At 37.7% G+C, this 27814-nt stretch overlaps 1 protein-coding gene across 1 annotated transcript in view; it reads left to right on the plus strand.

The window, feature by feature from the left end:
- Positions 1-27814, plus strand: part of GRXCR1 (glutaredoxin and cysteine rich domain containing 1) — a 147102-nt gene that overhangs the window by 112881 nt on the left and 6407 nt on the right. Inside the window, exon 3 of the mRNA XM_003940966.3 lies at positions 17744-17809. Coding sequence (XP_003941015.2) covers positions 17744-17809 — 66 coding nt within the window. The remainder of the gene's footprint in view (positions 1-17743; positions 17810-27814) is intronic.

A 27814-nucleotide genomic window follows, 5' to 3' on the forward strand; every position in this document is an offset into this window, starting at 1 on the left:
TAGTGAGTCTCTATTTTGCTCTTTTGCTTGTCTTAAATATGATTATCTTATTATTATTTTTAAATCCACCTTTGGCAGGAACTAAGTTCCTTTATGCCTCAGTAGATGATCATTTGGCATAGGGCTTGATGCTAGACTTTGCAGAGGGTCAGACTTGCTCTCTTATTTGAGTTTTGCCTCTTGGAAAGTATCCAATTTAAAAAGCTGAATTCAGAAATCAGTGACAGTTACATATTCTGCACTGTGAGAAAAAATTTTTAAATTTATGTGGTGTTTTCCTGGAGGAGAAATGTTTTTATTTGTACTTATAAAAACACATGTCCTCAGTGGTATGTGTGTCTCACTGGAATCATCCAAATGACTTCTTTGTAAGTGTGTGTGTTACCTCCTTATATATTAGGTGATTTATCCCTGAACACTGGGCTACATGTATCAATGCTATGCTTTTTCCTGCTTTCTGTACCCTTTTATCCAGCTTGAAATTTTCAGGGACAAAAAGAAAATAATTTATCTTGATATCCTAGAAAAAAGAGGTATTGAAACTTATGAATGATATAGACAAGACCTGTACTGAATGATGATATGGTTTGGCTCTGTGTTCTTACCAAAATCTCACATCAGATTGTAATCTGCTCATGTAGAGGAAGAAACCTGGTGGGGGCTGATTGTATCACAGGGAGGTTTCCCCATGCTGTTCTCATGATTGTGAGTGAGTGCCCAAGAGATGTGATGCTTTAAATGTGTGTGCCCTTCCACCCCTCCCCTAGTCTGTCCTTCATCCTGTGAAGAAAGTCCTTGCTTCCCCTTCACTTTCTGTCATGATTGTAAGTTTCCCCAGGCCTCCCAGTCATGCTTCCTGTTAAGATTGCAAAGCTATGAGCCACTTAAACTTCTTTTCTTCATAAATTTCCCAGTCTCAGGTAGTTCTTTATAGAAGTGTGAGAATGGACTAATACAGAAAATTGAACCAAGAAAGTGAGGCATTGCAATAAAGATACCTACAAATGTAGAAGCAACTTTGGAACTGGGTACAAGCAGAGGCTGGAACAGTTTGAAGGGCTCAGAAAACAGGAAGATTAGGGAAAGTTTGGAACTCTCTAGAGATTTGTTGAATGATTGTGATCAAAATGGTGATAGTGATATGGATGACAGATTTCAGGTTGAGTGGTCTCAGATAGAAATGAGGAACTTCTTGAGAACTGGAGCAATGGTCACTCTTGTTTCACATTAACAAAGAGACTAGCGGCATTGTGCCCCTGTTCTAGGGACCTGTGGAACTTTGAACTTAAAAGAGATGATTGAGGTCATCTGGCGGAAAACATTTTTAAGCAGCAAACTTTTCAAGAAGTTGCCTGGCTGCTCCTAACAGCATACAATCATATGTATTCACAAAGAGATGATTTGAAATTGGAACTTATGCTTAAAAGGGAAGCAGAACATAAAAGTTTGGAAAATTTTCAGCCTGACCATTGGTAGAAAAGAAGAAAACATTTTCTGGGGTAAAATTCAAGATGGCTGCAGAAATTTACATAAGTAAATAGGAACTGAAGGTTAATAGCCAAGACAATGGGAAAATGTCTTGAGGGCATGCCAGAGACCTTACTGACTGCCTATCACATTACAGGCCTAAAGGCCTAGCACAGAAAAATGGTTTTGTGGGTCAGGCCCAGGGCGCCACTGCTCTGTGCAGTCTTGGGACATGGCACTTTGCATCCCAGCCACTCCAACCCCAGCCATGACTAAAAAGGGACAAGGTACAGCTTGGGCCATTGCTTCAGCAGGTGCAAGCCTTGGTGGCTTTCACACGGTGTTAAGCCTGTGAGTGTGCAGGAGACAAGAGTTAAATTTTGTGACCTTCTCCCTTGATTTCAGAGAAAGTATGGAAACATTTGGATGTCCAGGCAAAAATATGCTGCAGGGGTGGAGCTCCCATGGAGAACCTCTACTAAGGCACTGCAGAAGGGAAATGTGGGGTTGGAACCCTCACACACAGTCACCACTGGGGCACTGCCCAGTGGATCTGTGAGAAGAAGGCCACTGTCTTTCAGACCCCAGAATGGTAGATCCACTGACAGCATGCACCATGCACCTGGAAAAGCCACAGGCACTCAATACCAGGCCATGAAATGAACTGTGGGTGCTTTATTCTGAGGAGCCACAGGAGTGGAACTGTCCAAGGCCTTGGGAGCTCACCCCTTGCATCAGTGTGCCCTGGAAACATGTAGTCAAAGGAGATTATTTTGGACTTTAAGATTTAATAACTGCCCTGTTTGGTTTTGGACTTGCATGGGGCTTATAGCTGTTTTGTTTTGGCCAACTTCTCCCATTTGGAAAGGGAGAATTTACCCAATACTTGTAACCCCACTGTATTTTAGAAGTAACTAATTTGCTTTTGATTTTACAGGCTCATGGGTGGAAGGAACTTACCTTGTCTCAGATGAGATTTGGGGCATGGATGTTTGAGTTAATGCTGGAATGAGTTATGACTTTGCGGGACTGTTGGGAAAGCATGATTGGTTTTGAAATGTGAGGAGCACATGAGGTTTGGGAGGTGAAGGGGTGGAATGACATGATTTGGCTCTGTGTCCCTACCCAAATCTCATGTCAAACTGTAATCCCCACATTTTGGGGGAGGAATCTGGTGGGAGGCAATTGGATCATAGGGGCAGTTTCCCTCATTCTGTTCTCATGATAGCGAATGAGTTCTTATGAGATCTGGTGGTTTAAATGTGTTTGGCAGTTCCCCTCTCCTTCTGTTTTTCCTGACACCATGTGAAGAAGGTCCCTGCTTCCCCTTCACCTTCTGCAATGATTATAAGTTTCCTGAAGAGTCCCAGTCATGCTTCATGTTAAACTTGTGAAATTGTAAGTCAATTAAATCTCTTTTATTCATAAATTACTGGTAGCCCTTTATAGTAGTGTGAGAACAGATGAATACAAATGAGTTTACTGTCTGGCATTTTAATTGCAAAATATGTCTGTTTGTGGTGGTAGCCTTTGAGAGACTGGTTGAAATCATTTTACTATTGCAGCACAATCTTCAGCTTTAACTCTGTGCCACTTTTTTTGTGGACTCCTGTAAATTGATTAAGTTCTTTTTTCCAATGTTGGATCATTTTTGACAATGAGGGTAATACTGTATCATCCAACCTTATTTTGCTCAAGAGCAAATTACCACTACAAGGTGAGAGACTGTGGCCAGATTGCAAACTGTAAACACCAAGGGTTCAAGCCACTAAATTTTGCCTTGATATACTGAGTTATTCTAACACTAACATCCAAAGTAGGGACTACTCCTAGAAAAGTGACACTCCACATGTGGGTGAAGGGCAGGGAGACCAAGTTTCCAGCATCTATTTCTTGGTTTTTAATCTTGAGAATTCTTGTCCACTGGGGAAGCCAAAGTTTGGAAAGGAATCTACAGCATGGTCTTCATGAGGCAAATGTTTATGAGAAATGAATATGAATCTGGTCCCATGCTAGGCACCAGTTATAGAGTGTTGAATTAAACAGATGTTTTTTTCTGCTGACATGGGGCTTAAATCCTGCGTTGGGAAAGGGGAGCAGTGAAGGAGCAGGTAAATAAATATGCACTCCATTACAGATTGAAAACTAAAATTGGGTTAACTAATAGATTCTGGGATTGACAGCAGTTAGGAAAATAAGTTAATTAGTTTGGTGATCAGAGAAGACTTACTTGAGAATCTGAGACTTAAAGCATTCCGGTGAGGCCATCATAATTATCTTGGGAGCTGGACCTTCTGGCATTGGAGATTTTGTACATTCAAGCACGTGCTGATGCTTTAATGCAAGAAGGAGCTGGGATTATTCTAGGATCTGGAAGAAAATCGAAAGGAAGCCCAATGAGACCTTTATGAGCATCAGACAGAGATGAGGTTGTGAGGTAGGGTTAGAGTAGATATGCTGCACAGGATCCTGTAGATCAGGGTAAAGAGTTTCACATCTGATGTAAGTGGAAACCAAAGGCATTCAATATTTTAAATCAGAAGACTGCAAGTGAAGTGATTATTGATGACTTTCTAAAAGATCATTTTGGCCTCTGCCAGAAGAGGAGGTTGGAGGTGAGTAAGAATAAAACCAGGGAGATGGTGGACCCCAGAAATAGCGTGTTAGCAGTAAAGCTGATAAAAAAAATGGATGCATTTAAAATATGTTGCATGTAAATCAACAGGACTTACTGATGAATTGAATATGGGATGATGAAAATTGAGGACTTATGGTCAATGGCTAGAATATTGATTTGAGTCAGAGAATATTTGGCAGTGCCATTTATCGTTTAGTATCTATATGCTTTTGTAAAAGCCCAAATTGTTTCCATATGAGAGTTTTTGCTTTGGATCTTAGAGGCTTCCCCATTCTAATAAATTTCTTTGGCTTTTATGCTCACACCTCATAATATTGTAACTGGCTAATTGTATATTTTAAAGTATTTTGCCCATTTTGTTTCATTTTTACAATGTTTCCAAGGCTCTCTTTATCTTAACTTTTTAGTTTTCTGTGACTCTGGTTATAATACCTTATTCACTAACATCTTTTGTTTTTTCCCTAGTTTTTATTAGTTTTATCTAGTTTTCATTGATTATATTAAATTTCTTTTCATTTTTGGAATAAAAACTTTTTAAATTTTTAGTTTTTGCTTCTTTTTTTTATTGTACTTCAGGTTCTAGGGTACATGTGCAGATCATGCAGGATTGTTGCATAGGTACACACATGGCAATACAGTTTGCTACCTCCATCTCCCTGTCACCCACATCTGGCATTTCTCCCCATGTTATCCCTCCCTGATCTCTCCACCCTACCATGCTGTCCCTCTCTTGGACCCCACCAACAGAGCCCAGTGTGTGATGCTCTCCTCCCTGTGTCCATGTGTTCTTGTTCAACACCCGCCTATGAGTGAGAACATGTGGTGTCTGATTTTCTGTTCTTGTGTCAGTTTGCTGAGAATGATGGCTTCCAGATTCATCCATATCCCTACAAAAGACATGAATTCATTTTTTCTTATGGCTGCATAGTATTCCATGGTGTATATGTGCCACATTTTTCTTGTCCAGTCTATTGTCAATGGACATTTGGGTTGGTTCCAGGTCTTTGCTATTGTAAACAGTGCTGCTATGAACATAAATGTGCATGTGTCCTTATGATAGGATGATTTATAATCCTTTGGATATATACCCAGTAATGGGATTGCTGGGTCAAATGGAATTTCTATTTCTAGGTCCTTGAAGAATCGCCACACTGTCTTCCACAATGGTTGGACTAGTTTACACTCCCACCAACAGTGTAAAAGTGTTTCTATTTCTCCACATCCTCACCAGCATCTGTTGTCTCCAGATTTTTTGATGATTGCCATTCTAACTGGCATAACGTGTTATCTTAAGGTGGTTTTGATTTGCATTTCTCTACTATTCAGTTATGATGAGCATTTTTTCATATGTTTGTTAGCCTCATATATGGCTTCTTTTGAAAAGTGTCTGTTCATAACCTTCACCCACTTTTGAATGGGTTTGTTTGTTTTTCCCTTGTAAATCTGTTTTAGTTCATTGTAAATTCTGGATATAAGTCCTTTGTCAGATGGGAAGGTTGCAAAAATGTTTTCCTATTCTGTTGGTTGCCAGTTCACTGTAATGAAAGTTTTTGCTTCTTTAAGTATATTTTAATTTCTTTTCATTTTTTTCATCTTTTTAGTATTTATTATATTAACTTTTATCCATGACTGTACCCCAGTAAGTGGCAAGCAAGATAAATGGTCATTGCATGGACACATTTTCTATTAGCCCATCTTCTAAACAAGAGGACTGTGTATTTACTCTCTGGATGGTACCAAAAGAGACCTTCCTATGTCTTTTAACAAACAACCTGTAATTTGCTCCTGTGTTTCACGAGAAGTGAAATAGGAGATACACAGGTCAAAATGTCTTTACAGCACAAGTTTGCCTTTATAAGCAGCACAAGCAAAATGCTGAAAGTGTCTGTGAGGCAAAAGATCTGTGACCACATTTGAAATCTATGTTCTTAACATAGCTTCCATCAGTGTGCATTTGACAAATTTAATATATCACTATCATAGTGTGTGATTATAATAATAGTAAAAGTAATTTATTAAGCATTTATTATGTTCTGTATTAAACTGTGGTTTGACATTATTAGTATCAGGCCTATTCCCATAGTATCCCTAAGAGATAGATATTATTTTAAATATTCTTATGAATAAATAAAGTGAAATTAACTTAAGAAAAGCATGATCCTTAAAGCTAAATATACCTGGATTTGAGTTATGTGATGTTGAACAAATACTCTTGTAACACTTGTACTTTTACGTCTTTGTGTTTGTTTCCCTATTTTTAAGACTTAAAATTTTAAAAGACAACTTGCAGGAATGCAGTGAAGATTAAATAAATAATGCTTGAAGAGCATCTTGTTAAATTATTAGAGCTTTCTCTTTAGAGTCTGTTACTTTGTCATTGCTCAACCTTTCTCCTCCTGTACTTCTTATAACATCTTCCTGGCATTGCCACATCTATGGAAGTATCAATCGCCCTCAAAAGATCATCACAGAAACCTTGTATCTTTCAGAAAGTCTCAAGCTTGCTTTCTTCAGAGGCCACAGAGACCAAGACAAAGGAAAATTATGAAGAAATACCAGGCTTTGTTCTCAAATCTAGATTTAGAAACCTGGGTTTATTAATCCTCCATGGATACTTAACTCCTTGATGTGCCTCTCCAAACCAGACACAGTTCTGGCAGGTAGACTCCCTGGAGAAACAGAGAAAAAGAGTCTAAAATTATGTACAGAGAATCTTTCTAGACAAGGTTGTTGTTGCCACCCTGTTTTACTTCTTTTCATAAACATTCTTTTCATAAACAGCTAATATAAACTTTTAAATTTTGGGTATTAGAGTTTATGCTGTTCTCCACCTCTCTCTAATGTCATTTTCATCCTATCTCTATCTACTTATATTTAAATTTGTATGTGAACATGTATCTACACATAGATCTGTACGTATTAGTCCATTAGGGCTGCTATAAAAAATGCCATAAACTGGTTGGCTTACAAACAACAGAAATTCATTTCTGTCAATTCTGGGAAGTCCAAGATCAAGGTGCCAGAAGATTTGGTGTCTGGTGAGAGCCCACTTCCTGGTTCATAGATGACCATTTTTCCCTGTGTCCTCACATAGAAGAAGGGACGAAGCAGCTCTCTGGGTTCCCGTTTGTAAGGGCATTACTCCTAGGCCTCAGGGCTCTGCCTTCATAACATAATCACCCTCCAAAGACTCCACCTCCTATATTGTCAAATTGGGGGTTAGGATTTGAACATATAAGTTTTGCTGTAGACATTTAGTCTACAGCAATATATTTCTCTCTATGTATATTTCTATATATCTATCTGCATATCATCCATATGAATCATAAGCTAGTGATTCAAACAAGGTATGCATTTATTTTTGTTTTAAGTGAATCTGGGTTGGGAGAATCCAGGGGTATAGATTTCTCTGCTTCAGGAGTGACTCTTCTGTATTTGTTTACCTCCCTTTAGGGTGAGCCCTTACTTCATGGTTAAAAATAGCTCAACTCCATCACATATTTTCCAGAAGGTAAAAAGAGGAAGTGAGCAGCTTGCTTTTAAGAGATCACGCCTGTAATCCCAGCACTTTGGGAGGCCGAGGCGGGTGGATCACCAGAGGTCAGGAGTTTGAGACTAGTTTGGCCAACATGGTGAAACCCTGCCTCTACTAAAAATACAAAAAATTAGCCAGACGTGGTAACGAGCATCTGTAATCTCAGGTAATTGGGAGGCTGAGGCAGGAGAATTGCTTGAACCCAAGAGGCAGAGGTCACAGTGGACCGAGATCATGACATTGCACTCCAGACTCCTGTGTGACAAGAGTGAAACTCCACCTCAAAATAAATAAATAAATAAATAAATAAATAAAAGAGTATGGCCTGCAAATTTTATGCATTACTTTTGCTCATATCTTACTTATAAGGACTTCATCACATGGCTACAGCTAACCAAATGGGAGGCTGAGGAATATCACCTTTCACTAAATGCTATGTCCAAATAGTCTACAAATTAGACTAGTATTTCTTCCACTATTCTTTTAAAAACAACAAGTTACTAAGGTGCTACATGTGCCATGATCTTATTTATTTCTTACAACCTTACATGATAGAAATATTTTTCTCTTTGAAAAGTGAGATTTTGAGGGGTTAAATATCTTTCCCAACCTCACACAGCTAATAAGTGGAGGATTTCATATGTGGCTGAACCCACAATGTTAACCTAAATGTCACAGCCTCCCAACACATCCTCTTACCTAACACTTTTCTTCCCTTCAGGATTACCAGAAGATTCTCATCAGCCTTTTCCCTTCTTTTGAAAACACATAATAAATAGACTCAAACAGAGATCTACCACAAGAGTGAAATCATTTAATTCATTGCCGATTGTGCTGGTTAATTTCTGTTTTCCCTTCCATGGCCATTTTATCCCTTTCTCTGGCCTACTTGGAGTCTCATGAAGGAAAACTCTATAGACCAAATCACACAAGGGCCTTTGCCCTTTGACTTCTAGTTGGGTTTGGTCAGAGGGAAGCTGGAGCAGGTTAGAGAGGCTGGGGATATTTCCTCTGCTCCCTTCTTCCTGAGGCATAATTTATAGTTGTTGCGTACCTTGTAGCCCTTTTCCTGTAGTTACACGTCTTGTTTGGTTCTGTAGCACTGTACCTTTCCTATGACCTTTAAACCTAGGAGTGGTAATAGCTTCTTATCCTAGGGGTGGTAATGGCTTCTCATTGTTGACAGCTCCTGGGTGCTTCATAAAGCTTCTTCATTTATTTAACCTCATTCACACTTCTATTGTGGGGCCCTTTGTTAAACAATTTTTAATAAAATCTTTGGGCATTGCCATCTGTTTCTTGATAGGATCATAAAAGATAAACCGAGTTATCCTCATGAGTTCAAAGTGAACAATTATTGAGCAACACATGACTTGTTCGTGTTGTAGTGCCCTATAAAAATGGGATACCTGTTTCATTTCATGCCCATAGCTTCAGTAAATTGTAGGGAGGTCTTTCTAAATGACAACTGGGGATGGTGTCTTTGATTCCTTGGTCATTTTACTAAGATAGTAGGATGAATAATAAAGGAGTTTTTATTGAATGGATAAGCTGCAATGATGGATCTTCAGTAACCTGCTCATGCTTAAATATCCTTGGATCCCATCTGGGATGAGAGCCCATTCAAGATGGAACTTCCTCCTGTGAATGGAATTTTAACTGACACTTTGATCAACTAATTATATTTCTCAATTACTCTCACTATGTGAATCTTCTTCAAATATTTTTCCTGCCGAGTGATTAAATATCCATATTGTCCCAGAAAAAGCAATCGACTCAGTTCTCCTTAGCAATATTGTTCAGTAACTGTCCTCAGTTTTCTGACTCTTAGAGAGCCTTAACTAGCTAAATCTCTCATCCTAAAGAACAGTTTATGTATTCTACAATTTAGCTGTGGAATTTTATGACTGGAATATCCTCAAATTTCATGCTACCTTTTCTTTTTAACAAGCCATAAAATTAGGTCTTTCTTCTCAATATCTTGCATGAGAAATCATATATTAAGCCCAACTACTCCATTCCCCTTATTTTTTTTTCAATTACATTCTTTTTTACTTTATTATGACATCATACATAAACAATGTAAGACTTTGGTTAACCTCCATTAATCTTTCATTATTTGTTGACTCTAGACAGGAAATGTTTATGGACCACATTTTGTGTGCTTGACAATGATTCTTAGTTACTCTCTGAGAATTTATTAGTACTACTTTTAATTAACAGCTTCTAATTATTGAGTTCATATTATGTGTCATGCAATGTTCTAAACTCTTATATACTAACTCATGTAATCCTTACAACAACCCTGTAGACATTGTTATACCCATTTTACAAATGAGGAAATTGAGCCTTTACTAGTTGAAGTTACTTGTCCAAGTTAACTTGAAAATGGAGGGGCTAAAATTTAATCCTGGATTTTATTTTATTTTTTTTGACAGCAGCAACAACAACCTTGGTGAGCTTAATCAACACATTCTAAAAATCAGTTTATCAATTGAACAAGCAAAAAAACAGATAACTATTAAAAATGTGCAAAAGACATGAAAACACAATTCTCAAAAGCAAACATACCAGCAGCCAACAAACATGGAAAAATGCCCAACATCACTGATTATTCGAGCACGATGAGATAACATCTCACACCAGTCAGAATGGCTATTATAAATAAAAAAATAACAGACGCTAGTGAAGCTGAAAACGGAATGCTTGTATTACTGTTGATGGGTAAGTAAATGAGTTCAGCCAGTTTGGAGAGTTGTCAAAGAATTTAAAACAAATCTGCCATTTGGCCCCATATTCTCATTACTGGGTATGTAGCAAAATAAAAGTAAATCATTCCACTAAAAAGGCACATCCACTTGTATGTTCATCACAGCACTATTCACAATAGCAAAGACATGAACTCAGCCTAGATGCCCATCAGCAGCCATGAAAAACCATAATGCAGCTTGAAAGAAGAAGAAAATCATGTCCTTTGTTAGCAAAATAGATGCTGCTTGGGGCCATTACTCTAGGTGAATTAACACAGGAACAGAAAATAAAATACTGCATGTTCTTACTTATAAGTTGAAGCTGAGTTTTGGGTACTCATGGACATAAAGATGGCAACAGACACTGGGGACTGTTAGAAGGGGGAGGGACGGAGGAGAGTAATGTTTGAAAAATTAAGTATTCATTGTCATGCTCTCTACCTAGGTGGTGTGATCCATTTCACCCCAAACTTCAGCATCATGCATTAAACCCAGGTAACAAACCTGCATATGTACCCCTGAATCTAAAATAAAACTTTAAATTACAAAAAAAGTTAAAAAAAAAATGAAAATGAAAATCAGTTTATGCAAAGATAGTCTGGGGACAGCAGACAGCAATCTTAATCTTTTACATAGAACTAGTCTTTTGGTTTCTTCCAGCTCAACTCCCAGCACTACCTGTTTTGTAGCCTCGTGACTTGATATTACTTTTATATAATTTGATATTAATTCTGAAGGAATGGGAGAGGTGGCTTTCCGCTGTAGAGGAGCAAATAGCACATCCTTGCGATCATCTAGTTTGATAATATGGCTTTATTATAAAAAATCAGGATTGGCCTCTATGGGAAATTGTTCTTTACAATTATGCTGAAAAAAGTGGCTCAGCAGTAATTATATAGAACTAAAATCACTGTCTTTGGAGGGCATTTTCTGACACCCAAAGGTCTGCATTACATAATTGCAAAAAACAAGTCAACTAGTTTAGTTAATTTTGCAGTTAATTCTTTCTGCCAGGGATACAGAAAAACCATGCTCTTTAGGATAGGGTTATCCATGGGAGCCTTTACTGCATTTTTAAAGACACTGGTCGGAAATTGTTACACCTGCCTTGAATATTTTCCAGGCCTAAGTGTTTGGCATAGAACTCCAGGGACTCAATGGGGTCTGTTCATGTGCTGGAAAAGATCCAGAGCTGATTTCTGAAGTAAATTCTTTGTTAGCGGGTCTCAGGTGGCCCATCTCCAGGCAGAGTTGATGTAACCTCCCATTTTCAGTGGGCATGGTAGTCACAGCAACAGACATTTACTGAACACATCTTTTGGCAGGCATCATGCTAGGTACAGGTTGAACTCCTTCAGTGCCAGCCCTGCCATCTGCTCTCCTGATTACACAGCAGAAGGATCCTTTATCAGCAAGTACTAAGGAGTTGTATCCTCTTGGCCCTCATCAAAGAGTGCAACCTCCAGTGGTTTGTGCTTCAGTTCCCATCAAATGCCCAGCTGAGAGAAATGATAGATGTCATTTATATGGTATTCATCCTTCTCACTCCTCTGTGTATCTGGCCTTTTACTGTTACGTCACATCAGCTTGGTCCCTATCACTTTACAAAGGTGCATTTTGATATATACCTTGGCTTGTTTTTCTATTTGAAATCATCAGTCACTGTAAGAAACACTCATTGGAACTGAATGCTGTGTTTACTCCAAAAATGCTGAAGAAATTAATATAGCAAATACTTATTGATTGTCTATGGTACACTACACAAAATGCTGTGTGCTTGAAGAAGGCATAGCTCCCGAAATCACCACTGAACTTGCTGTGCAGTGGAACAAAATGTGATCTGAGAGCACAAAGAAGGAAATGACTGATTTTGTTTGTGAAAATCAAGAAAGCTTCATTGAGAAGGTGACATTTCAATTGGGTTTGGAAGGATGTAGAGGAGTTTTCCAAGAGGTGGTGGGCAGAAGGATAGAAGAAATATCAGGCAAAAAATGGAGCATGTGTAAAGGCATAAAATCTCATACCAGGACCTAGGATGTCCAGGAGAAGGACAGAAATTCAGGGTATCAAAAACTTATTATATAAAAAGACAGGCCTGGAAATATTGGTGGAACTAGATAGTGAAGCCATTTGTAGGACGTGCTAAAAGAGTTTGGGTTTTACCCTAATCACTAGAAGATATGCTAACAAATAGTATGAGGTAAACAATAATATTTATTTATCTTTGCAGATGGTAAGTAAATCTCAAAGAGGCAGTTAAGTGAGAGGGAAAAAGCACCTGGTTTAAGTTAGAAGAAGGGTTAAAAACTTGTACTGGTCAGCTGTAGGAGCCATTTCTGTAATAACATTTATTTGGAAACAATATTTTATGGTTATCAAAAATATAAGAATACTATATATTATATCAGCCAGTTCATCCAAAGTCTCATATGAAATATTCTTTAGACTACTGTGCTTAGAAAAATGTTTCATCTAAAAAGTTAACTCAGAATCAAATTTAAGGCTCAGCTGTAGCTATAATTTTGAGATTTATTTAGAGTATTTCCTATAAATTCCCATTTAATTTCTATTTTATTATACTGTGATATAGATATTTTATTGCAAGCTACTTTCTTATGAAGATGAAGTGGTTTATGACTAAATATAAAGTAAAATAAAACAAAAGTATAATATATGTATGGCATATATGTGCATTCACATATAACTATATGTGTGTATATGTATGGCATATATGTGCATTCACATATAACTATATGTGTGTATATATATACGTATGTATATGTATATATATATATGTATATATATATACATATACATACGTATATATATATATATATGTTAAAATTATATTTGTTTTTGGTTAATGTGAACTTTATTTTTAATCCCTCCAGGCTCCTCAGAACTGTTAAAATTAATAGTTTCAAATGTTGATGTCCCATGTGGAATTCCAGAGCCTGGATATCAGTGTAGAGATAGCTAAAATCTGTGTGGTTTAAAATATTTTTGAGGAAAAGTACTTTTTGTTTGTTTTCTGTTTTGATAATAGCGTTTAGAAACTCTTGACTTAGCAACTCTTCCCAAAGACCCAGCAGAGTATGCTACATACAGCTAGTTTATATCACTTTATTGTTTTTTTTTTAGTTTATTGGGTAAAATAGATTGCTTATGCCGTGGCATGGTACCTCACCTATGTTCTCTCCAGGGCATCCACCCAAAATGCTATGCAGAGAGACTCTGCTGGGATGTTTGAACATATGAACATAGCTTTTCCTCTGATCTTGAATGAAGGCAAATGGTGACTACAAAAGCACGTGTACATACAATAATATTTGGTAGCATTGTTGTTCCTATTAGTTGCCCTCCCTAATTCTGCCTCGTGTGCTGTCAACTACTATTCTTCCTAAAGATAAAAACCTAATGATTACTTTGTGGAGAGAGCCTTCCTTAGCCTTGATCAGGTTAAATCTGCCTTATTGTTTGTGTTCTTAGCATCTTGTAGCATGCCACTTTTGTACTATTTACCACAGCTATAAATAAGTTCACATTTATTTGTGTAATCTTTTGTGTAAAGTCTCTCTCCCAAAAGTACATTTCCTCAGTAACAGGAAGCAGTTGTGCGTGTGTGTGCTCATGTGTGGCTCTTTTGTTTAATCGTACAGTGCCTAATCCCTAATGGAGACTGAAAATAATATTGAACTAATGGATAAATGCATGAATGAGTATGGTGGCATCCTTTTACACATTCACAGGTGATATGGTCAGTGTTTATTTGGCAATCTCAGTTGGGAGAGAACTGATTTCTTTTCCTACCTTTTTCTTATTCCTTGAAGGTATGTGTTTCTTCCTTGGTGACTCATAGAAAAGGAAAAATTAAACAGATTATCTTATCTTTGTCTGTGAAGCTTGTTACATAAATGTAAAACAAAGTGTCTTGTTCACATGTTACAGTTCACTGCTCTGAATTTTAAGTTGTAAAGTATTTGAGCAAGGTAGAGTTTTTTCACATATTGAAGGGTAATGAAATAGGTTCTTTCCTGGGAAATGCAATCATTCTAAATAACTGAATAAGTTACAGTGCTGAGATTTAGACAAAAAGAACTTGGGTATTTCATAGCTTCTCTAGCATGTTCATTCTGGATGTGGAGTCACTGCAGTAAAAGCTTTCAATTCACGTGAGCTTCTTGGGTACCTAGTCAACAGTGAGTTCAAACCACAGGCTCTCATATTCCCCAAAATGGGAGTTCTCTGTAACATTTTTCACTAATACAATTATGCTGTATCGCTGAGCAGGCAGCTTGCAGGATGAATGGAAAGAGTGTAGGTTTTGGAGTCAGCTCAACCTGAATTCAAGATCAACCCAAACCTTGTAATGATTAACTGAAAGACTCTGGGAATGCTCTTTATTCTCTTTAAACTTTAGTTTCTTTATTTAAAAAATTGAGATAGTTCTTTTATTAAAAAAAATGCTTACTTTGCACCAATGCTTAAAAGAGCCCATATTTGTGAAGCACTTATTACTATTATCATTATTTTCAGGATTATATTAATTTTAATTAAAAAAATGATTCAGAATCAATAAAAAATATAACAAATATTTCCATACGTGTCCTGGAGGTCTCTATGCCAAGTAATAGAGTACATAATTTTCACTAGCATAGAATTGAATGGTGGAGTGTATATAAAAACAAACTTATGTCTGACATTCTTAGCCAAATACCAACCAGGAAAAGATAATTTTCTAAGAATGTCAATGTGTTAGGAAATATCCTCTCTTTTGCAGACACAGAGGTTTCTTTATAGATCAAGTAATAATTAGAGTCTTTGATAAGAAAAAGTGAAGGGATGAGACCTTTGGAATATGCAAATGCAGTGGAAAGCAGGGCAGATTGAGATTTACCCTGATAAATGCTCCAAACATCAGTATGGGAGTGATCTATAATTTTCCCCTGAAATGTGCTAACTAGGCTAAAATCTCTATTCTGCTATTGCTGCTGCTGCACTTAGGATCAGAGAAGACGATCATCTGAATTTTTTTTTTTTTTTTTTTTTTTGGTCCCCTGTAGAATCTTACTCTTAGGCTTGGTAATGACAGGGTCTGGTGGAAGGCAGAGACCTGGGACCCAGTGGGGTACAGTGGGCTTCGACTACTCTCAGTTCTCAGCATGTGGCACAGGGACCAAAGGGCTGGCTCCAAGGAAAAGATCTGAGGGCAGGGCAGGGAGGGTTGTGGAGGCTGTGTTGAGTAGCTGCCTGGTAGCAGGCTGTTTGGGTGAGGGAAGCAGGAATTCTTCAGCTGCCTATCCTCTGTTATGGAGCAGCGTTTTTCAACTTTAAGCTCATTACACCACCTGTATACTAGACACTGGGGTATCTTGACAATCAGTGACCATTATGCTTTTAAGTTCTTTGCTTAATGTAAGCAAAGCCTGCATTTCTCCTGCAATGTGGAATCTTCTCCCGTGGTAGTAATGCTGCAGGAGCTATTTGGCTGAGGCAGAACAAATTTCATGCATTTAACAATATTGAGACAGGTCCTTTCTTAGCATATGCCTTGTACTCTAACCAACTGACTATGACACATGCTACCATAAGAAAAGAGTCAGGAAGGAGATGTGTGATAGCTTTTCTGGAACATTAATTTTGTTTGGAGTCATTGTGGGGCATTTTCTTTTGTTTGAGAAAAATGAGGCATATATTCTCTTTACTGCTTTAGTTCATGTATCAAATTCCCCAGAGTTCTTTCCCATTTTAACTTGGCTATCTCTTAAAAGAAATAAAACATAGCAAAGTAAAATATTACCAGTTATTACTATATTTAGACTTTAATGTTTTGTCATGGTGCTTTCATTACCTTTGTTCTTACTTTAGAGGTTTCACATCTGTATTCTTGGCAAAATTACCACCAAAGAAAGAGATGTAACTTGCCTCATAGAGCAATATATATTCTCTGTAGCCCTGTGTATTCATTCATACTGCTTTTGAATAAATAAATTTGATATTTTTGATGGTAATTATGATGACATAAGTTATACAAGATAGACTGAAATAAAATGAAACCAATAACTAAAGACTCGTATATATCACTATAGTATTTTTAACCTATTTTTGAAACCTCATCCAGTCTTTGAGGTCCAGATCAAATACCACCAACCTCAGAAAGATTTCTCTACCCTCAAAAAACACATTTCTCCTCCTGTGGTGATTTCCCAGCTTACCTTTTTTAATTCATCATTCACTGGGCACTTATTTTTCATTCTACACTGTGGGTTAGTTTTCTGTGCCTTTACAACAAAAATATGCTTTTACATAAATGTATGTAGTAACCTCCATAAGAACTACAACTTTTTAATTTTTTCTGTGAGTCCTGCTTGGCACCGTACTTAGTACAAGTAGGAATCAAAAAATCTTTAGTGTGTGATTATATTTTCCCCATCTTTTTCATTAATCAAAAATGAATCCAATACCTATTCTGAACCAGCAACTGTGCTGAGTGCCTAGGACAGTGTCAACAAAGCAGACTTGATCTTGGTCTTTGATTAGAAATAATTACTCCAGTGTTTCCTCCTTTCTTCTCTGTGGTTTTATGTTGGGAAGTAGAGTGGTAGAATGTGGGAAGCAGCTGGACAGGAGAGAAAAATGGGGTGGCTCGAAGAAGCACATATTGTCCCCTTTCTCATATCCATAGCAATGTTTTAGAAGTTAAAAGCGTCCGCTCTGGAGTACGTGCCCTACCTGCATTTAAATCTTCTCTCTACATCTCTGGTTGACATTGAAATTGTTATTTAATCTCACTGAAGCTCAGTTTCTGCAAATAATAGAGTCTACTACAGCAAAGGAGGTGATATTTGTGCCAAACTGAAAATATCTGCTTAATTAGTGTTGGTAGTTATTATCGTTGTTGTTACTGTTAGTTGCTGTTATCTTTACATGCATGGGTGTTAGGGAAGACCATGTCTAGTACTGCTTGGAGTAGGGCAGAGTTTACTGAGGGTGGGAATTTGCTCCAAGGATTCCTTTCCCAGATGGTAGACTGGCTCCAGGCACCCTAAAAAACCCTGAAAAGTCTGCTGGCTCCTTCTGTGTTTGGATTTAAATCTGACAGCTGTGGGTTTCCTGGAGCTTGCCTCCCGTAGGCAGCTCTCCCCTTACCTAAGGTGAGACTTACTAGATGGAAGAGTATGTGGCCGTCAGGAGAAAGGTGTTCTTCTCTTTGGCATCCTACTCGTACGTTTACTCAGCTTCAAAGGGAAGAATGTGTTCAGTATTTTGTGGGTTAAACTTTTCTGGCTAGAACTTATATTTTCTCAAATACTAACAAAATGGATTTTCCTCCTTACCCTCTCTTGTTAATAGGGTGCTGAGAAAATTTTGTCAATGAATGAATCAGGAGAACTGCAAGACCTCCTAACCAAAATTGAGGTAAATGTGCTTTTAGCAACTTATTTTTAGTAATCAAAATGTTAAACACATTCTGATGATAATTGAGTTTTTCTAATTGAATTCTCTCTCCCCATGTTCTTACAAATATGCAGTAGGATACATGTGGCAGTTTTAATTTGTTATCATCTGCTATTAGGTTTGTTGCAGCTGGAATGACTTTAATGTTAACTTTTAATGATCTCATACTATTAGGTGAGTGTTATGGTCAGCTTTATTTGAGCCCAACTCTCTGTAATACAGACACTGATGAGGTGCTGCAAGTCAGGAAATAGTCTTGAAGCACATTAAAATTTTTCATTGAAATAACTTTATTTTTCCCATGGATCTTCCTACATGTAGAAGACCTTCCTACATCATTTACAAAGAGTAGAGAAAAAGTTATTTCTCCAAAAAGCACGTTTTAATTCGTATTCCTGTGCTTATAAATACAGCATCAGAGAAATACTTATTCAAATATATATAAAATTCACATGCAACCAGAAAGCCCTTATTACCTCACTGTTAAATTATTTCATCAGACGGTTTCTCTCTATTTGTTTGTTTGTTTGTTTGTTTGTTTGAGACGGAGTTTCACTCTTGTTACCCAGGCTGGAGTGCAATGACACGATCTCGGCTCACCGCAACCTCCGCCTCCTGGGTTCAAGCAATTCTCCTGCCTCAGCCTCCTGAGTAGCTGGGATTACAGGCATGCGCCACCATGCCCAGCTAATTTTTTGTATTTTTAGTAGAGACGGGGTTTCACCATGTTGACCAAGATGGTCTCGATCTCTCGACCTTGTGATCCACCCGCCTCGGCCTCCCAAAGTGCTGGGATTACAGGCTTGAGCCACTGCGCCCGGCGGTTTCTCTCTATTTGTAAGAAGATTATATACTTTATTGTTCTGACTGGGACACTTTGAGAATGATAAGTGTGCATTAGTAATTATTCTGGGACAGCAAATGTGAAACAGGACTTTCCCAGGAGAAATAGGTCATATGGTTATCTACTGTCTGTATGTCACTACTGGTTGTTATTGCTCTAGTCTTTCCTAACCTGATTTCTGATTCTCTACCATTCCTTCCACTCCAGATAGAAGAAAGAACTATGTGGTTTCTTGTGCTTTCTTACTACTATCACTTTGTGCAAGCTATTCTGTCTGCCTAGAATGCTATTGTTCCAGTTCCTCATTTCTCTCCACCATCTTCAAGGCCCATCTTCAGTATCAGTTCTTCCAACAGTCATTTCTGATCTCCCCCACCTTTGAATTCCTATAGCCCTCTTTTCAGGGGGAGCTTATAAAACTCTTTTTTGTATTACTTTTTTTTTGGGTGTTTGACTTATGTCCAAAGTGAACTATATGCTCCTTGATTGGAGGATTCATGTTTTATTTGTATTGTGACCTTGCCTAGAAGGGAAACAATAGATTCATTCATTCAACAGACGTTTATTGAGTATCTACTGTTTACAGGTACTTTGCTAAGGGAGACAACAATGTCCTCTCAATGTACTGCAGGCATATGGAAAGAACTCAAAACGTTTTTTATCAGTTTGTGTCATAATACAAACAATAGAGTATGTTTAGATACTGTGGTCCACTGAGGATGATGGCCAGAAATATAGTGCTTATAAAGGGGGAGGATGCTTGGGATTTAGCAAAATAACTTCCTGTGGTCTCATTCTAAATTCAAAAGTCATGTGATATATACAGAGAGTAAACTTGTTTTTGTAAAATGTTTTAAATTTCTTTTTTTTCCATAATTTATAATTTCTAAAGTATTATGACTTGGACATCAGAAGATTTTTAGCTTCTTCCTCAGCTCTGCTGCTGGCTGTGTGCCTTTGGGCATAATCTTTCACCTTTCAGGATCTTGATTTCTTTATCTGTTAAATCAGGGTGTGTACTTGCTCCTCTTAAAACTCCTCTTAGATAAAAAGTCTGAATGAATGGGCTGTTTCTTTCCTTCTGTTCTCATATACTACTCTAATCCTATGAATTTATTCACTTACATTATCATGTATCTTTTTACTTAAACAATTTGGTTTACATGTATTATTCTCTGTGCACATATTAAACTTATTTAAATGTTATTATGCAGTATCATTGATCTATTTACTTCTTGTTGCACCAATATCATTCTATTATTAATTCTGTGGTATAATGGCATTTTTAAGGATCTTATGGGATGAATAAGCTTCATTGCTTTCCTTTGTAGGGATTGATGATTGATTGAGCTATTCCGGACTTCTATTCCATTGAGTCTGTAATTCTTAGTTCTATAACTTGATCAACAGTACCATGGTAGATGATGTAATCTCTTTTTCTCCATCAGCTCAAAAACTTTAGAAAAGAAGATATTTTTCTCTTCATTAAGTCTGTCTCCATTCTACAGATGACATAAATAAGGCACAAATATTTTAGTTATTTTTAATATTCAAAATAATGGTATGGCATTGGCTTTCTATTGTTACAGGAACTCTACGGTACTATCACTATGTCCAGTTGCTTTGGCCATGTAGTAAAACTGGTGGAGAATTTGTAGCCAATCAAGAAAGCTCAGAACTCTGCCTGAGAGGGGGCAGGAGTTTAAGAGGAAGTAAAGATGCCAGATAAAAAGAAGGGCTGGGAGAGCCATGCAAAAAGGATAAGAGATAAGAAATATAGATCCAAACTCATTCCATTCTTCTGGTTGGCTTTTGACAGTAGAGTAGGAATTAAGTATTCATTACAGAGGAAACATTTCAGTCCTTACTGTGTAGCAAGATATATTCCTGGCATTTTTTATGTATTAAATCATTGAAAGCTCACAACTCTGCTAAGTGGGTTCTTTTATTATTCCCATTTTACACGTAAGGAAATGGAGGTACAGAAAGATGAAGTCATTTGCTCAAGAGTATTTAAGTAATCAGTATTTGGTTTATGATTCTAATCTGACTCCAAGCCCATGATGCTAATTAACTGTGGACCTATGCTGCCATGACTCGCAAATTAAGTGCCATGTAGGTACCTAGGAAATCTGACTATATCGTGACAGGACACAAAGCCTGGGTGAGTAGCTTCCTAGGAGATTAGCTGGTAAAGGTTGTAGGTACAGGGATTAGGCTGGGTTTTGACACAGGGCTCTGACACTAGACAGATCCTGGCCAAATTCTAGTTTGCTGTTACTTGGGTTGCTACATGGTAGTCTATGACCACTCCTGGTCCTCATAATTCAGGTTGCAGTTTCTAGCAGTTATTTCAAGTAGTGGTGAAAAGAGAGACTTAGCAGCTGTGGTGGGCCATCAAAAATGGAGTAAGAAAATAATTTCAAATTTTTCTGCACCAAGAATCTTATCATATATCTCGCCCAACTGAAAACTGCTCTGGAAGCTGAGTGGGTCTGATTTGTTGATGAAGATTATTGGTGGTCTCAAAAGTGAGGAGCTGGCCAAAGGCAGCAGAAGCTGGTAGCACATGTGATAGTTGATATGAAGACATGAACTCAGTAGAGCCGGTTGTGCCAATGGGAGCTGTGTTCATGAAATGACAAGTTGCAGGTAACCCTTCCACTAATATATGAGGTCCATGTGAACACAGCCATTCATTTATTTTGTTTTATTATTTACCTCTAGTACCTAAAACAGGGATTAGCATATATCAGGCACACATAAATATTTACTGAGGGAATAAATAAACAACTTCTCTTTCATCCCCCATTTTTTTTTGGAAGAGGTGAAGCATTTAAGACAGGCGTCCCCAAACTTTTTACGCAGAGGGCCAGTTCACTGTTCCTCAGACCGTCGGAGGGCCACCACATACTGTGCTCCTCTCACTGACCACCAATGAAAGTGGCACCCCTTCCTGAAGTGCGGCTGGGGGCCGGATAAATGGCCTCAGGGGGCCGCATGCAGCCCGCCGGCTGTAGTTTGGGGATGCCTGATTTAAGAGATGCAAAGAAAGAGAAAATTATTATTTTATATGAAAGAATATATGGCTGAAAGGATGAATGAAGCCATCATTTTTGTTTTGGTAAATGATATTTATGTTAATAAATAGGCTAGAAATTAGAAACAATGAAGTGTCTAAGGAGTCCTCACAAAACAATAACCAAGATGGATAGCCAATCCTGCTGATGCCCATGCAGGAAGAGCCAGGAGAGCGCTGAGATATATTAGCATATCACTGGTTTTGGCAGACACTGAATGAAAGATCTTAGATGGCAGAGAAGCTCTAAGTAAGCTTTGCCTTGTTATTTTTTTGAAGATATGAATTAATAGTTTTGTTGTCATTTGTAGCAAGATTAACAACATAGTGTTCGTTTTCTGTCCTTTTTGGTAAAGCTTATAAAAATTAATCTGATTCTCCCCTGAGTGCTGGTGACTGCTTATTTGTTCATGAAGAACCAAGCAAAGATTCCCAGCTACAAACTTAGGATGTCAGTAATGGCACAGGCTGACTGCACAAGGCATTGGAGCTGTCAGAGATTGTCCTGAGGCTCCCTGGAGAAGTATAGCTCTGAATGATGGTCTTTCCTGGGGGAAAAAGGAGTGGGCATGGCCCGTTCTGAGGCTTCAGCAGCAGACACCACCTGCTCACCTGGGGAATCAGGCCATGTCATCTGCCCTTCTCTGAAATTAAAACATCTATTTAAGTAGGTTTATGGCAGTCCATCCCATCTGGTTTAAGAATCAGACTCCTATATCCAGGCTTATACATTTAGAATTATGAGCTACAAATTTCCCCTGTGTCTGCATTTTGTTCAGTGGCTTCTTTCTCAACTCTGCAAATTAAGGATGCCAGAAACACTGATGATGAGAAAAGATTCTATTTAGTTTTTTAGAAGCTTGGTCAGGCAGAGGGGTGTTTAGTAGGCATTTAAGCATTTGTGGAATTAAATTTTTGAATCTAGTTTAAAACAAAATACATAGAGCAAGATGAATCATCTAGAGATGATTATAATGCCAGGCGTGTACTCCCTGACAATTTGTTTCATGGGTAATACTGCTTCATAGACAATCTGGATGATGAAGTGTATTGTCAGAGGCTCAAACAAGTTGCTTCCTCTTTGGTAGGATACTTAAGGGACTTTCACACTCTATTGGAATAGGATTTGATGATCTGAGGTTAAAAATAATAAGAGCTTCATTTCCTGATCTTGAAGAAGGCATGAAGACTCTTGATCTTAGCATCCTGTTTCTATATTGCATAACTGGGGATAAATTTATGTTCTTAAAATTTGAGTTTGTGCTACTAAGGAAGTCTATTTGACTATTATTCATAAACTCTGCCATTATCTTTGTCATTTTGATACCTTGTTAGAGACATAAGACTTCTTGTATGCTTCAGAGAGATGACTGCAATATGGAGCAGACCTATTCAAGACTTAAGGGTGAGGCTGAGATGTACTGTTAGGAGAACAGGGAAGTGTCTGGTTCACAGCTTTATTCCCATTGCCTTACAGAGTCTGGCTAGTAAATACTCAATATATATTTGTGGACTGGAATAAATAAGTAAAAGGTCCCACTCCCTGAGTATCTATTTTTTTAAAAACTGACAGGAATATATGAACAGAAAGAGGTAGAGTGGAGGGTGATTTCTCCTTTTTTTCTGGAATTCCACCCCAAAGTGACTTGTCTTAACCCAAACCACTATTCAGAGGAGAGGAGACAGTCTGCAGATTCAGTTCTCTGTACGCTATTCTAAACCAGGTCTGCCTGGATTCTTAATTGCTAGCAGGTCGTTACCTGTAGTCAGTCTCTTCATTGAAAGTGGAAGTCAGTTTTGTTACTAATAGTAATGAAGTCTGTTTTGTTACTAATTGGTAATGCTACTAATAGTAACTAGTAATACTATTAGTAAAGTGGAAGTGTGTTTCATTGACTTCAGTTATTCTTTCTTCCTCCAACTTGAAACTTTGTCCATGTTCTATGGGAAATTCCTAGCTCTTTTTCCATCTTGATCTGTGGGCAAAACTGTATAAGAAAGGGTTAGACTTCAGGGCAACACTAATATAAAAGCATCTAACATAATCCAACTTGGTTTTCTTTGTACATAATCTAAACTAAAACCAGAATTTCAGTATAACAAAAGTGCTCTTTGAGATTTGCGGCTAGCCATGACTAAATTTTTTATTCTGATTAGAATAGCAAATAGCATACATTGTGCTGGATGATGCAGCAGGAAGGGATTCCTGGGTGCTGAGGGGGCACTGGGGAGCCTCCATGGGTTGCCTCAAGACCCACCCCATTCCACCACCACTTTGGCTTTAGTGCTTAGCATTTATCCTTTCAACTGCTTTACATTTGAGGATCTCAGGGTTAGGGAATTTTGGAAAAAAAAATTGATGCAAATAAACATGGAAAACCATTATCATAGTGGGAAGAACATGGATTTTGCTCATAAAGAGACCCCCTTCAATATTCAACTTTCTAGTTATAACTTCATAATTATTTTTAAAAAAACAATTGAGAGGCTTTGTTTCCTCAATGATAAAATGGTAGTGTCTGTCACATCTGGTTGGTATGAGAAGGGGGCAAAGACGCCACACGAAATGTAAGCTGTCCCTTTCCTCTCTTATGTTTATGGCTGAAATAGCTTATTTTTCTTGAGAATGGAAGTGGCCTGAGAATCTTTCCAGCACTGTGGTCCAAGACAACAGAAATAACACATGAATGGACACACATTTACTCTCCCTTTCTTGCAGTGGCAAAACTTTAAACCAGAAAGCTAAGTATAGAACAAGTATTTAAATTGAATGACTCTGAGAAGTATAGAAAATGGTTATGTCATGTGACCACAAGCAGTTTAGCTTGAGGTAGCAGTTAATAAAAATCCTTTCAAATAAGAATTTATTAATAAAATAATGGCTAACAATGACTAACTATATTGAGTGCCTACTATGTGCCAGGCAATATTTTATTCACTTCCATGAATTAGTTCATTGAATCCTCTCAACAATCCTTTAAATAAAAGAGAGATCTCATCACAGAATTGCACAGACTCTGAGGACACTATTTTAGGATGGCCTTGTATTTGTGATTATCTTTAAAAATAAAAATGCAGCTTTGGTATTTATACATGAAGTTTATTTTAGGATGGGAGATTTATTTGTTCTGACAAGGGGACAAATTGTGAAGAAACAGTAGACTCTTGGTATCAGTGGATTTAACATTTGGTATTTTAGGCTTTGAAAGTAATATTTTTAAGTCATGTTTATTATGTAATATATATATATATGTATATGTGTGTGTGTGTGTGTGTGTGTGTGTGTGTGTGTGTCTGTGTGCATATATATATATATACATATCTTTTTTTTGAGATGGAGACTTGCTCTGTCTCTAGGCTGGAGTGCAGTAGTGCGATCTCGGCTCACTGCAACCTTCGCCTCCCAGGTTCCAGCGATTCTCCTTCCTCAGCCTCACAAGTAGCTGGGACTACAGGAGTATGTCACCATGCCCAGCTATTTTTTGTATTTTTAGTAGAGACAGGATTTCATCATGTTGGTCACGTTGGTCTCCTTGACCTCATGATCCACCCCACCCCTGCCTCTCACATCCTGGGATTACAGGCATGAGCCACCACGCCTGTCCTAAAATAATTTTTTTTTGATGGAGTCTCACTCTGTCGCCCAGTCTGGAGTCCAGTGGCACAATCACAGCTCACTGCAACCTCTGCCTTCTGAGTTCAAGCAATTCTTCTGCCTCAGCCTCCTAAGTAGCTGGGATTACAGGAATGCGCCACCACGTCAGGCTAATTTTCTTTTGTATTTTTAGTAGAGACAGGGTTTCACCATGTTGGTTATGCTGGTCTCCATATCCTGACCTCATTATCCACCTGCCTCGGCCTCCCAAACTGCTAGGTTAACAGGCATGAGCCACTGCACCCAGCCAATAATTTTTAATTGTGTTGAGTTACTATTTCAAATTTTGTGTGTTCAGAGCCTGGTGACTAAAGTGCCACAGATAGACAGTGAGCGCAGGAAGCTGCATAGCACTAACATTTTCATTTCAGCTTTGTTGTTCTTTGCTTGTAGTCACAAATATATTTTATGAGAAAACCATATTGCTATTCAAGAATGTGGTCATTCACAAGTGTCTTGGGTCATAGCAGCAGTTGATATTCACCTAGCGAGCACTGGTATAGCAGTCACGGTGATTGAAAATATTGAAATATGTTTGCAGCCATTAAGATATTGAAATAATTGGACCTGGTGCTGTGGCTCACACCTGTAATCTCAGCACTTTGGGAGGCCGAGGAGGGTGGATCACTTGAGGTCAGGATTTCCTAACCAGTCTGGCCAATGTGGTGAAACACCATCTCTACTAAAAATACAAAAATTAGCTGGGGGTGGTAGCATGCACCTGTAATCCCAGCTACGTGGTAGGTTGAGGCAGAAGAATCGCTTGAAGCTGGGAAATGGAGGTTGCAGTGAGGCCAGGTGCCACTGCTGAGCTCTAGCCTGGGCAACAGAGTGAGACTGTCTCGAAACTCCCCCCAAAAATGAAAAAAGATATTGAAGTAATTTATACTGATTGGTAAATAGCCATTGCCCAAGATGCACGAACATCTCTTCTTCTCTGTCAACTGCAACCTATAAACTTTGCCAGATAAAACACAGGATGCCCACTTACATTTAAATATCAAATAAATTATAAATTTTTTTTAGCTTAAGTACATCTCGTGAAATATTTAGTACATACTTACACAAAAATTATTTGTGCTGTATCTGAAATTCGAATTTAACTGAGCATCCTGTATTTTTATTTGCAAAATATGACAACTCTATTCTACTAGGAACTCAGACCCATTTACAATCTAGCAGTAATGAATAAAGGGCTGGACTCAGGGTCCCTGCAGTTCCTTTCTCTAGGACCCTGGCCAGCCCAGCATCTGTTCTGACTTGGTGCAATTGTTGTACAAGCCTTTAAATATTAATTTCCTGTCATAGCAATAGTGAATGACAAGGATCTATCTACATTATTATATTCTTTGTAATATTTGATAAGAACACCGTTGCTTAGGATTTTTTTTTTTATACTTAGCTTTTAAAGTACAGTTTTTCCATCACCAGGTTTGTTTTTGCTAGAAGTTTTTCTTATTTCTATTTTAATATTGTGCAAAATTTAAGTGCAGTGTATCTTTTTTTAGGTCAATTCTTGCACAAAGAAATGGCAAAAATTCATCAACAAAGTAACCAAATTGTTGTACATATCAATCTATCTTTTTGGAAGAACTTTAAATCTCTACAGTCTTGATGAAGTTCATTGTTTGTGTCATTCAGATTGACAACGACTACTTTCTGTGATTGTGTGGCATTAGAAATGAGATATTATATGAGTTTAGCCATCTTGATTGTAATAGCCAATTCAAACTATAACTGCAAGTGAGTTCTGATAGATAAGGAAAATTCCCATTTATATTGCCTTAAAATATCAATATTAGATTATTTTCTAAATATCAATAAGATCCTAATGTTTGATTACCAGAGTAAATTTCACAGGTTACTAATTATGAGAGAATTATATTATTGATTTCAGAAAAATTCTCATAGTTATATGTGCTGGAATAATCATGGGTTAACCTCAGTTAATAGGTTTCTTTTAAGTTGAATATTTTGAGACTTTAATATGTGCGGTTATAAATCTTTGGAGAAAGGCTATATGTATGTGTCAGTATATTAAGCGTGTTTGTCTGTGTGTGTGTGTGTGTGTGTGTGTGTATGTGTGTGTGTGTCCACATTTCCTGAGCCTATTTTAGCAATTATTCCCATCACAAAGCCAAGGTTTCAAACACTGCTGCAAATTCCTTTTTTGCACGTCGGAAGCTTAGTATCAATTTACTTATTTTCTTTTTGTATTCATTCTATAATGGCACCTAATCTCCCCTAAACTGATGGATGCCCCTAGAGGATACCAGTAAAGGTTATATGCTCAGAAAAGCAAATAGAAATGCATGTAAATGATTTTCAAAGTATTACTCTCAACACACTGTCTAGCTATTTTAGTTCTACTATCAGAGATACTTAACC

Source organism: Saimiri boliviensis, chromosome 3, assembly GCF_048565385.1.
Source record: "Saimiri boliviensis isolate mSaiBol1 chromosome 3, mSaiBol1.pri, whole genome shotgun sequence".
Taxonomy (NCBI): domain Eukaryota; kingdom Metazoa; phylum Chordata; class Mammalia; order Primates; family Cebidae; genus Saimiri; species Saimiri boliviensis.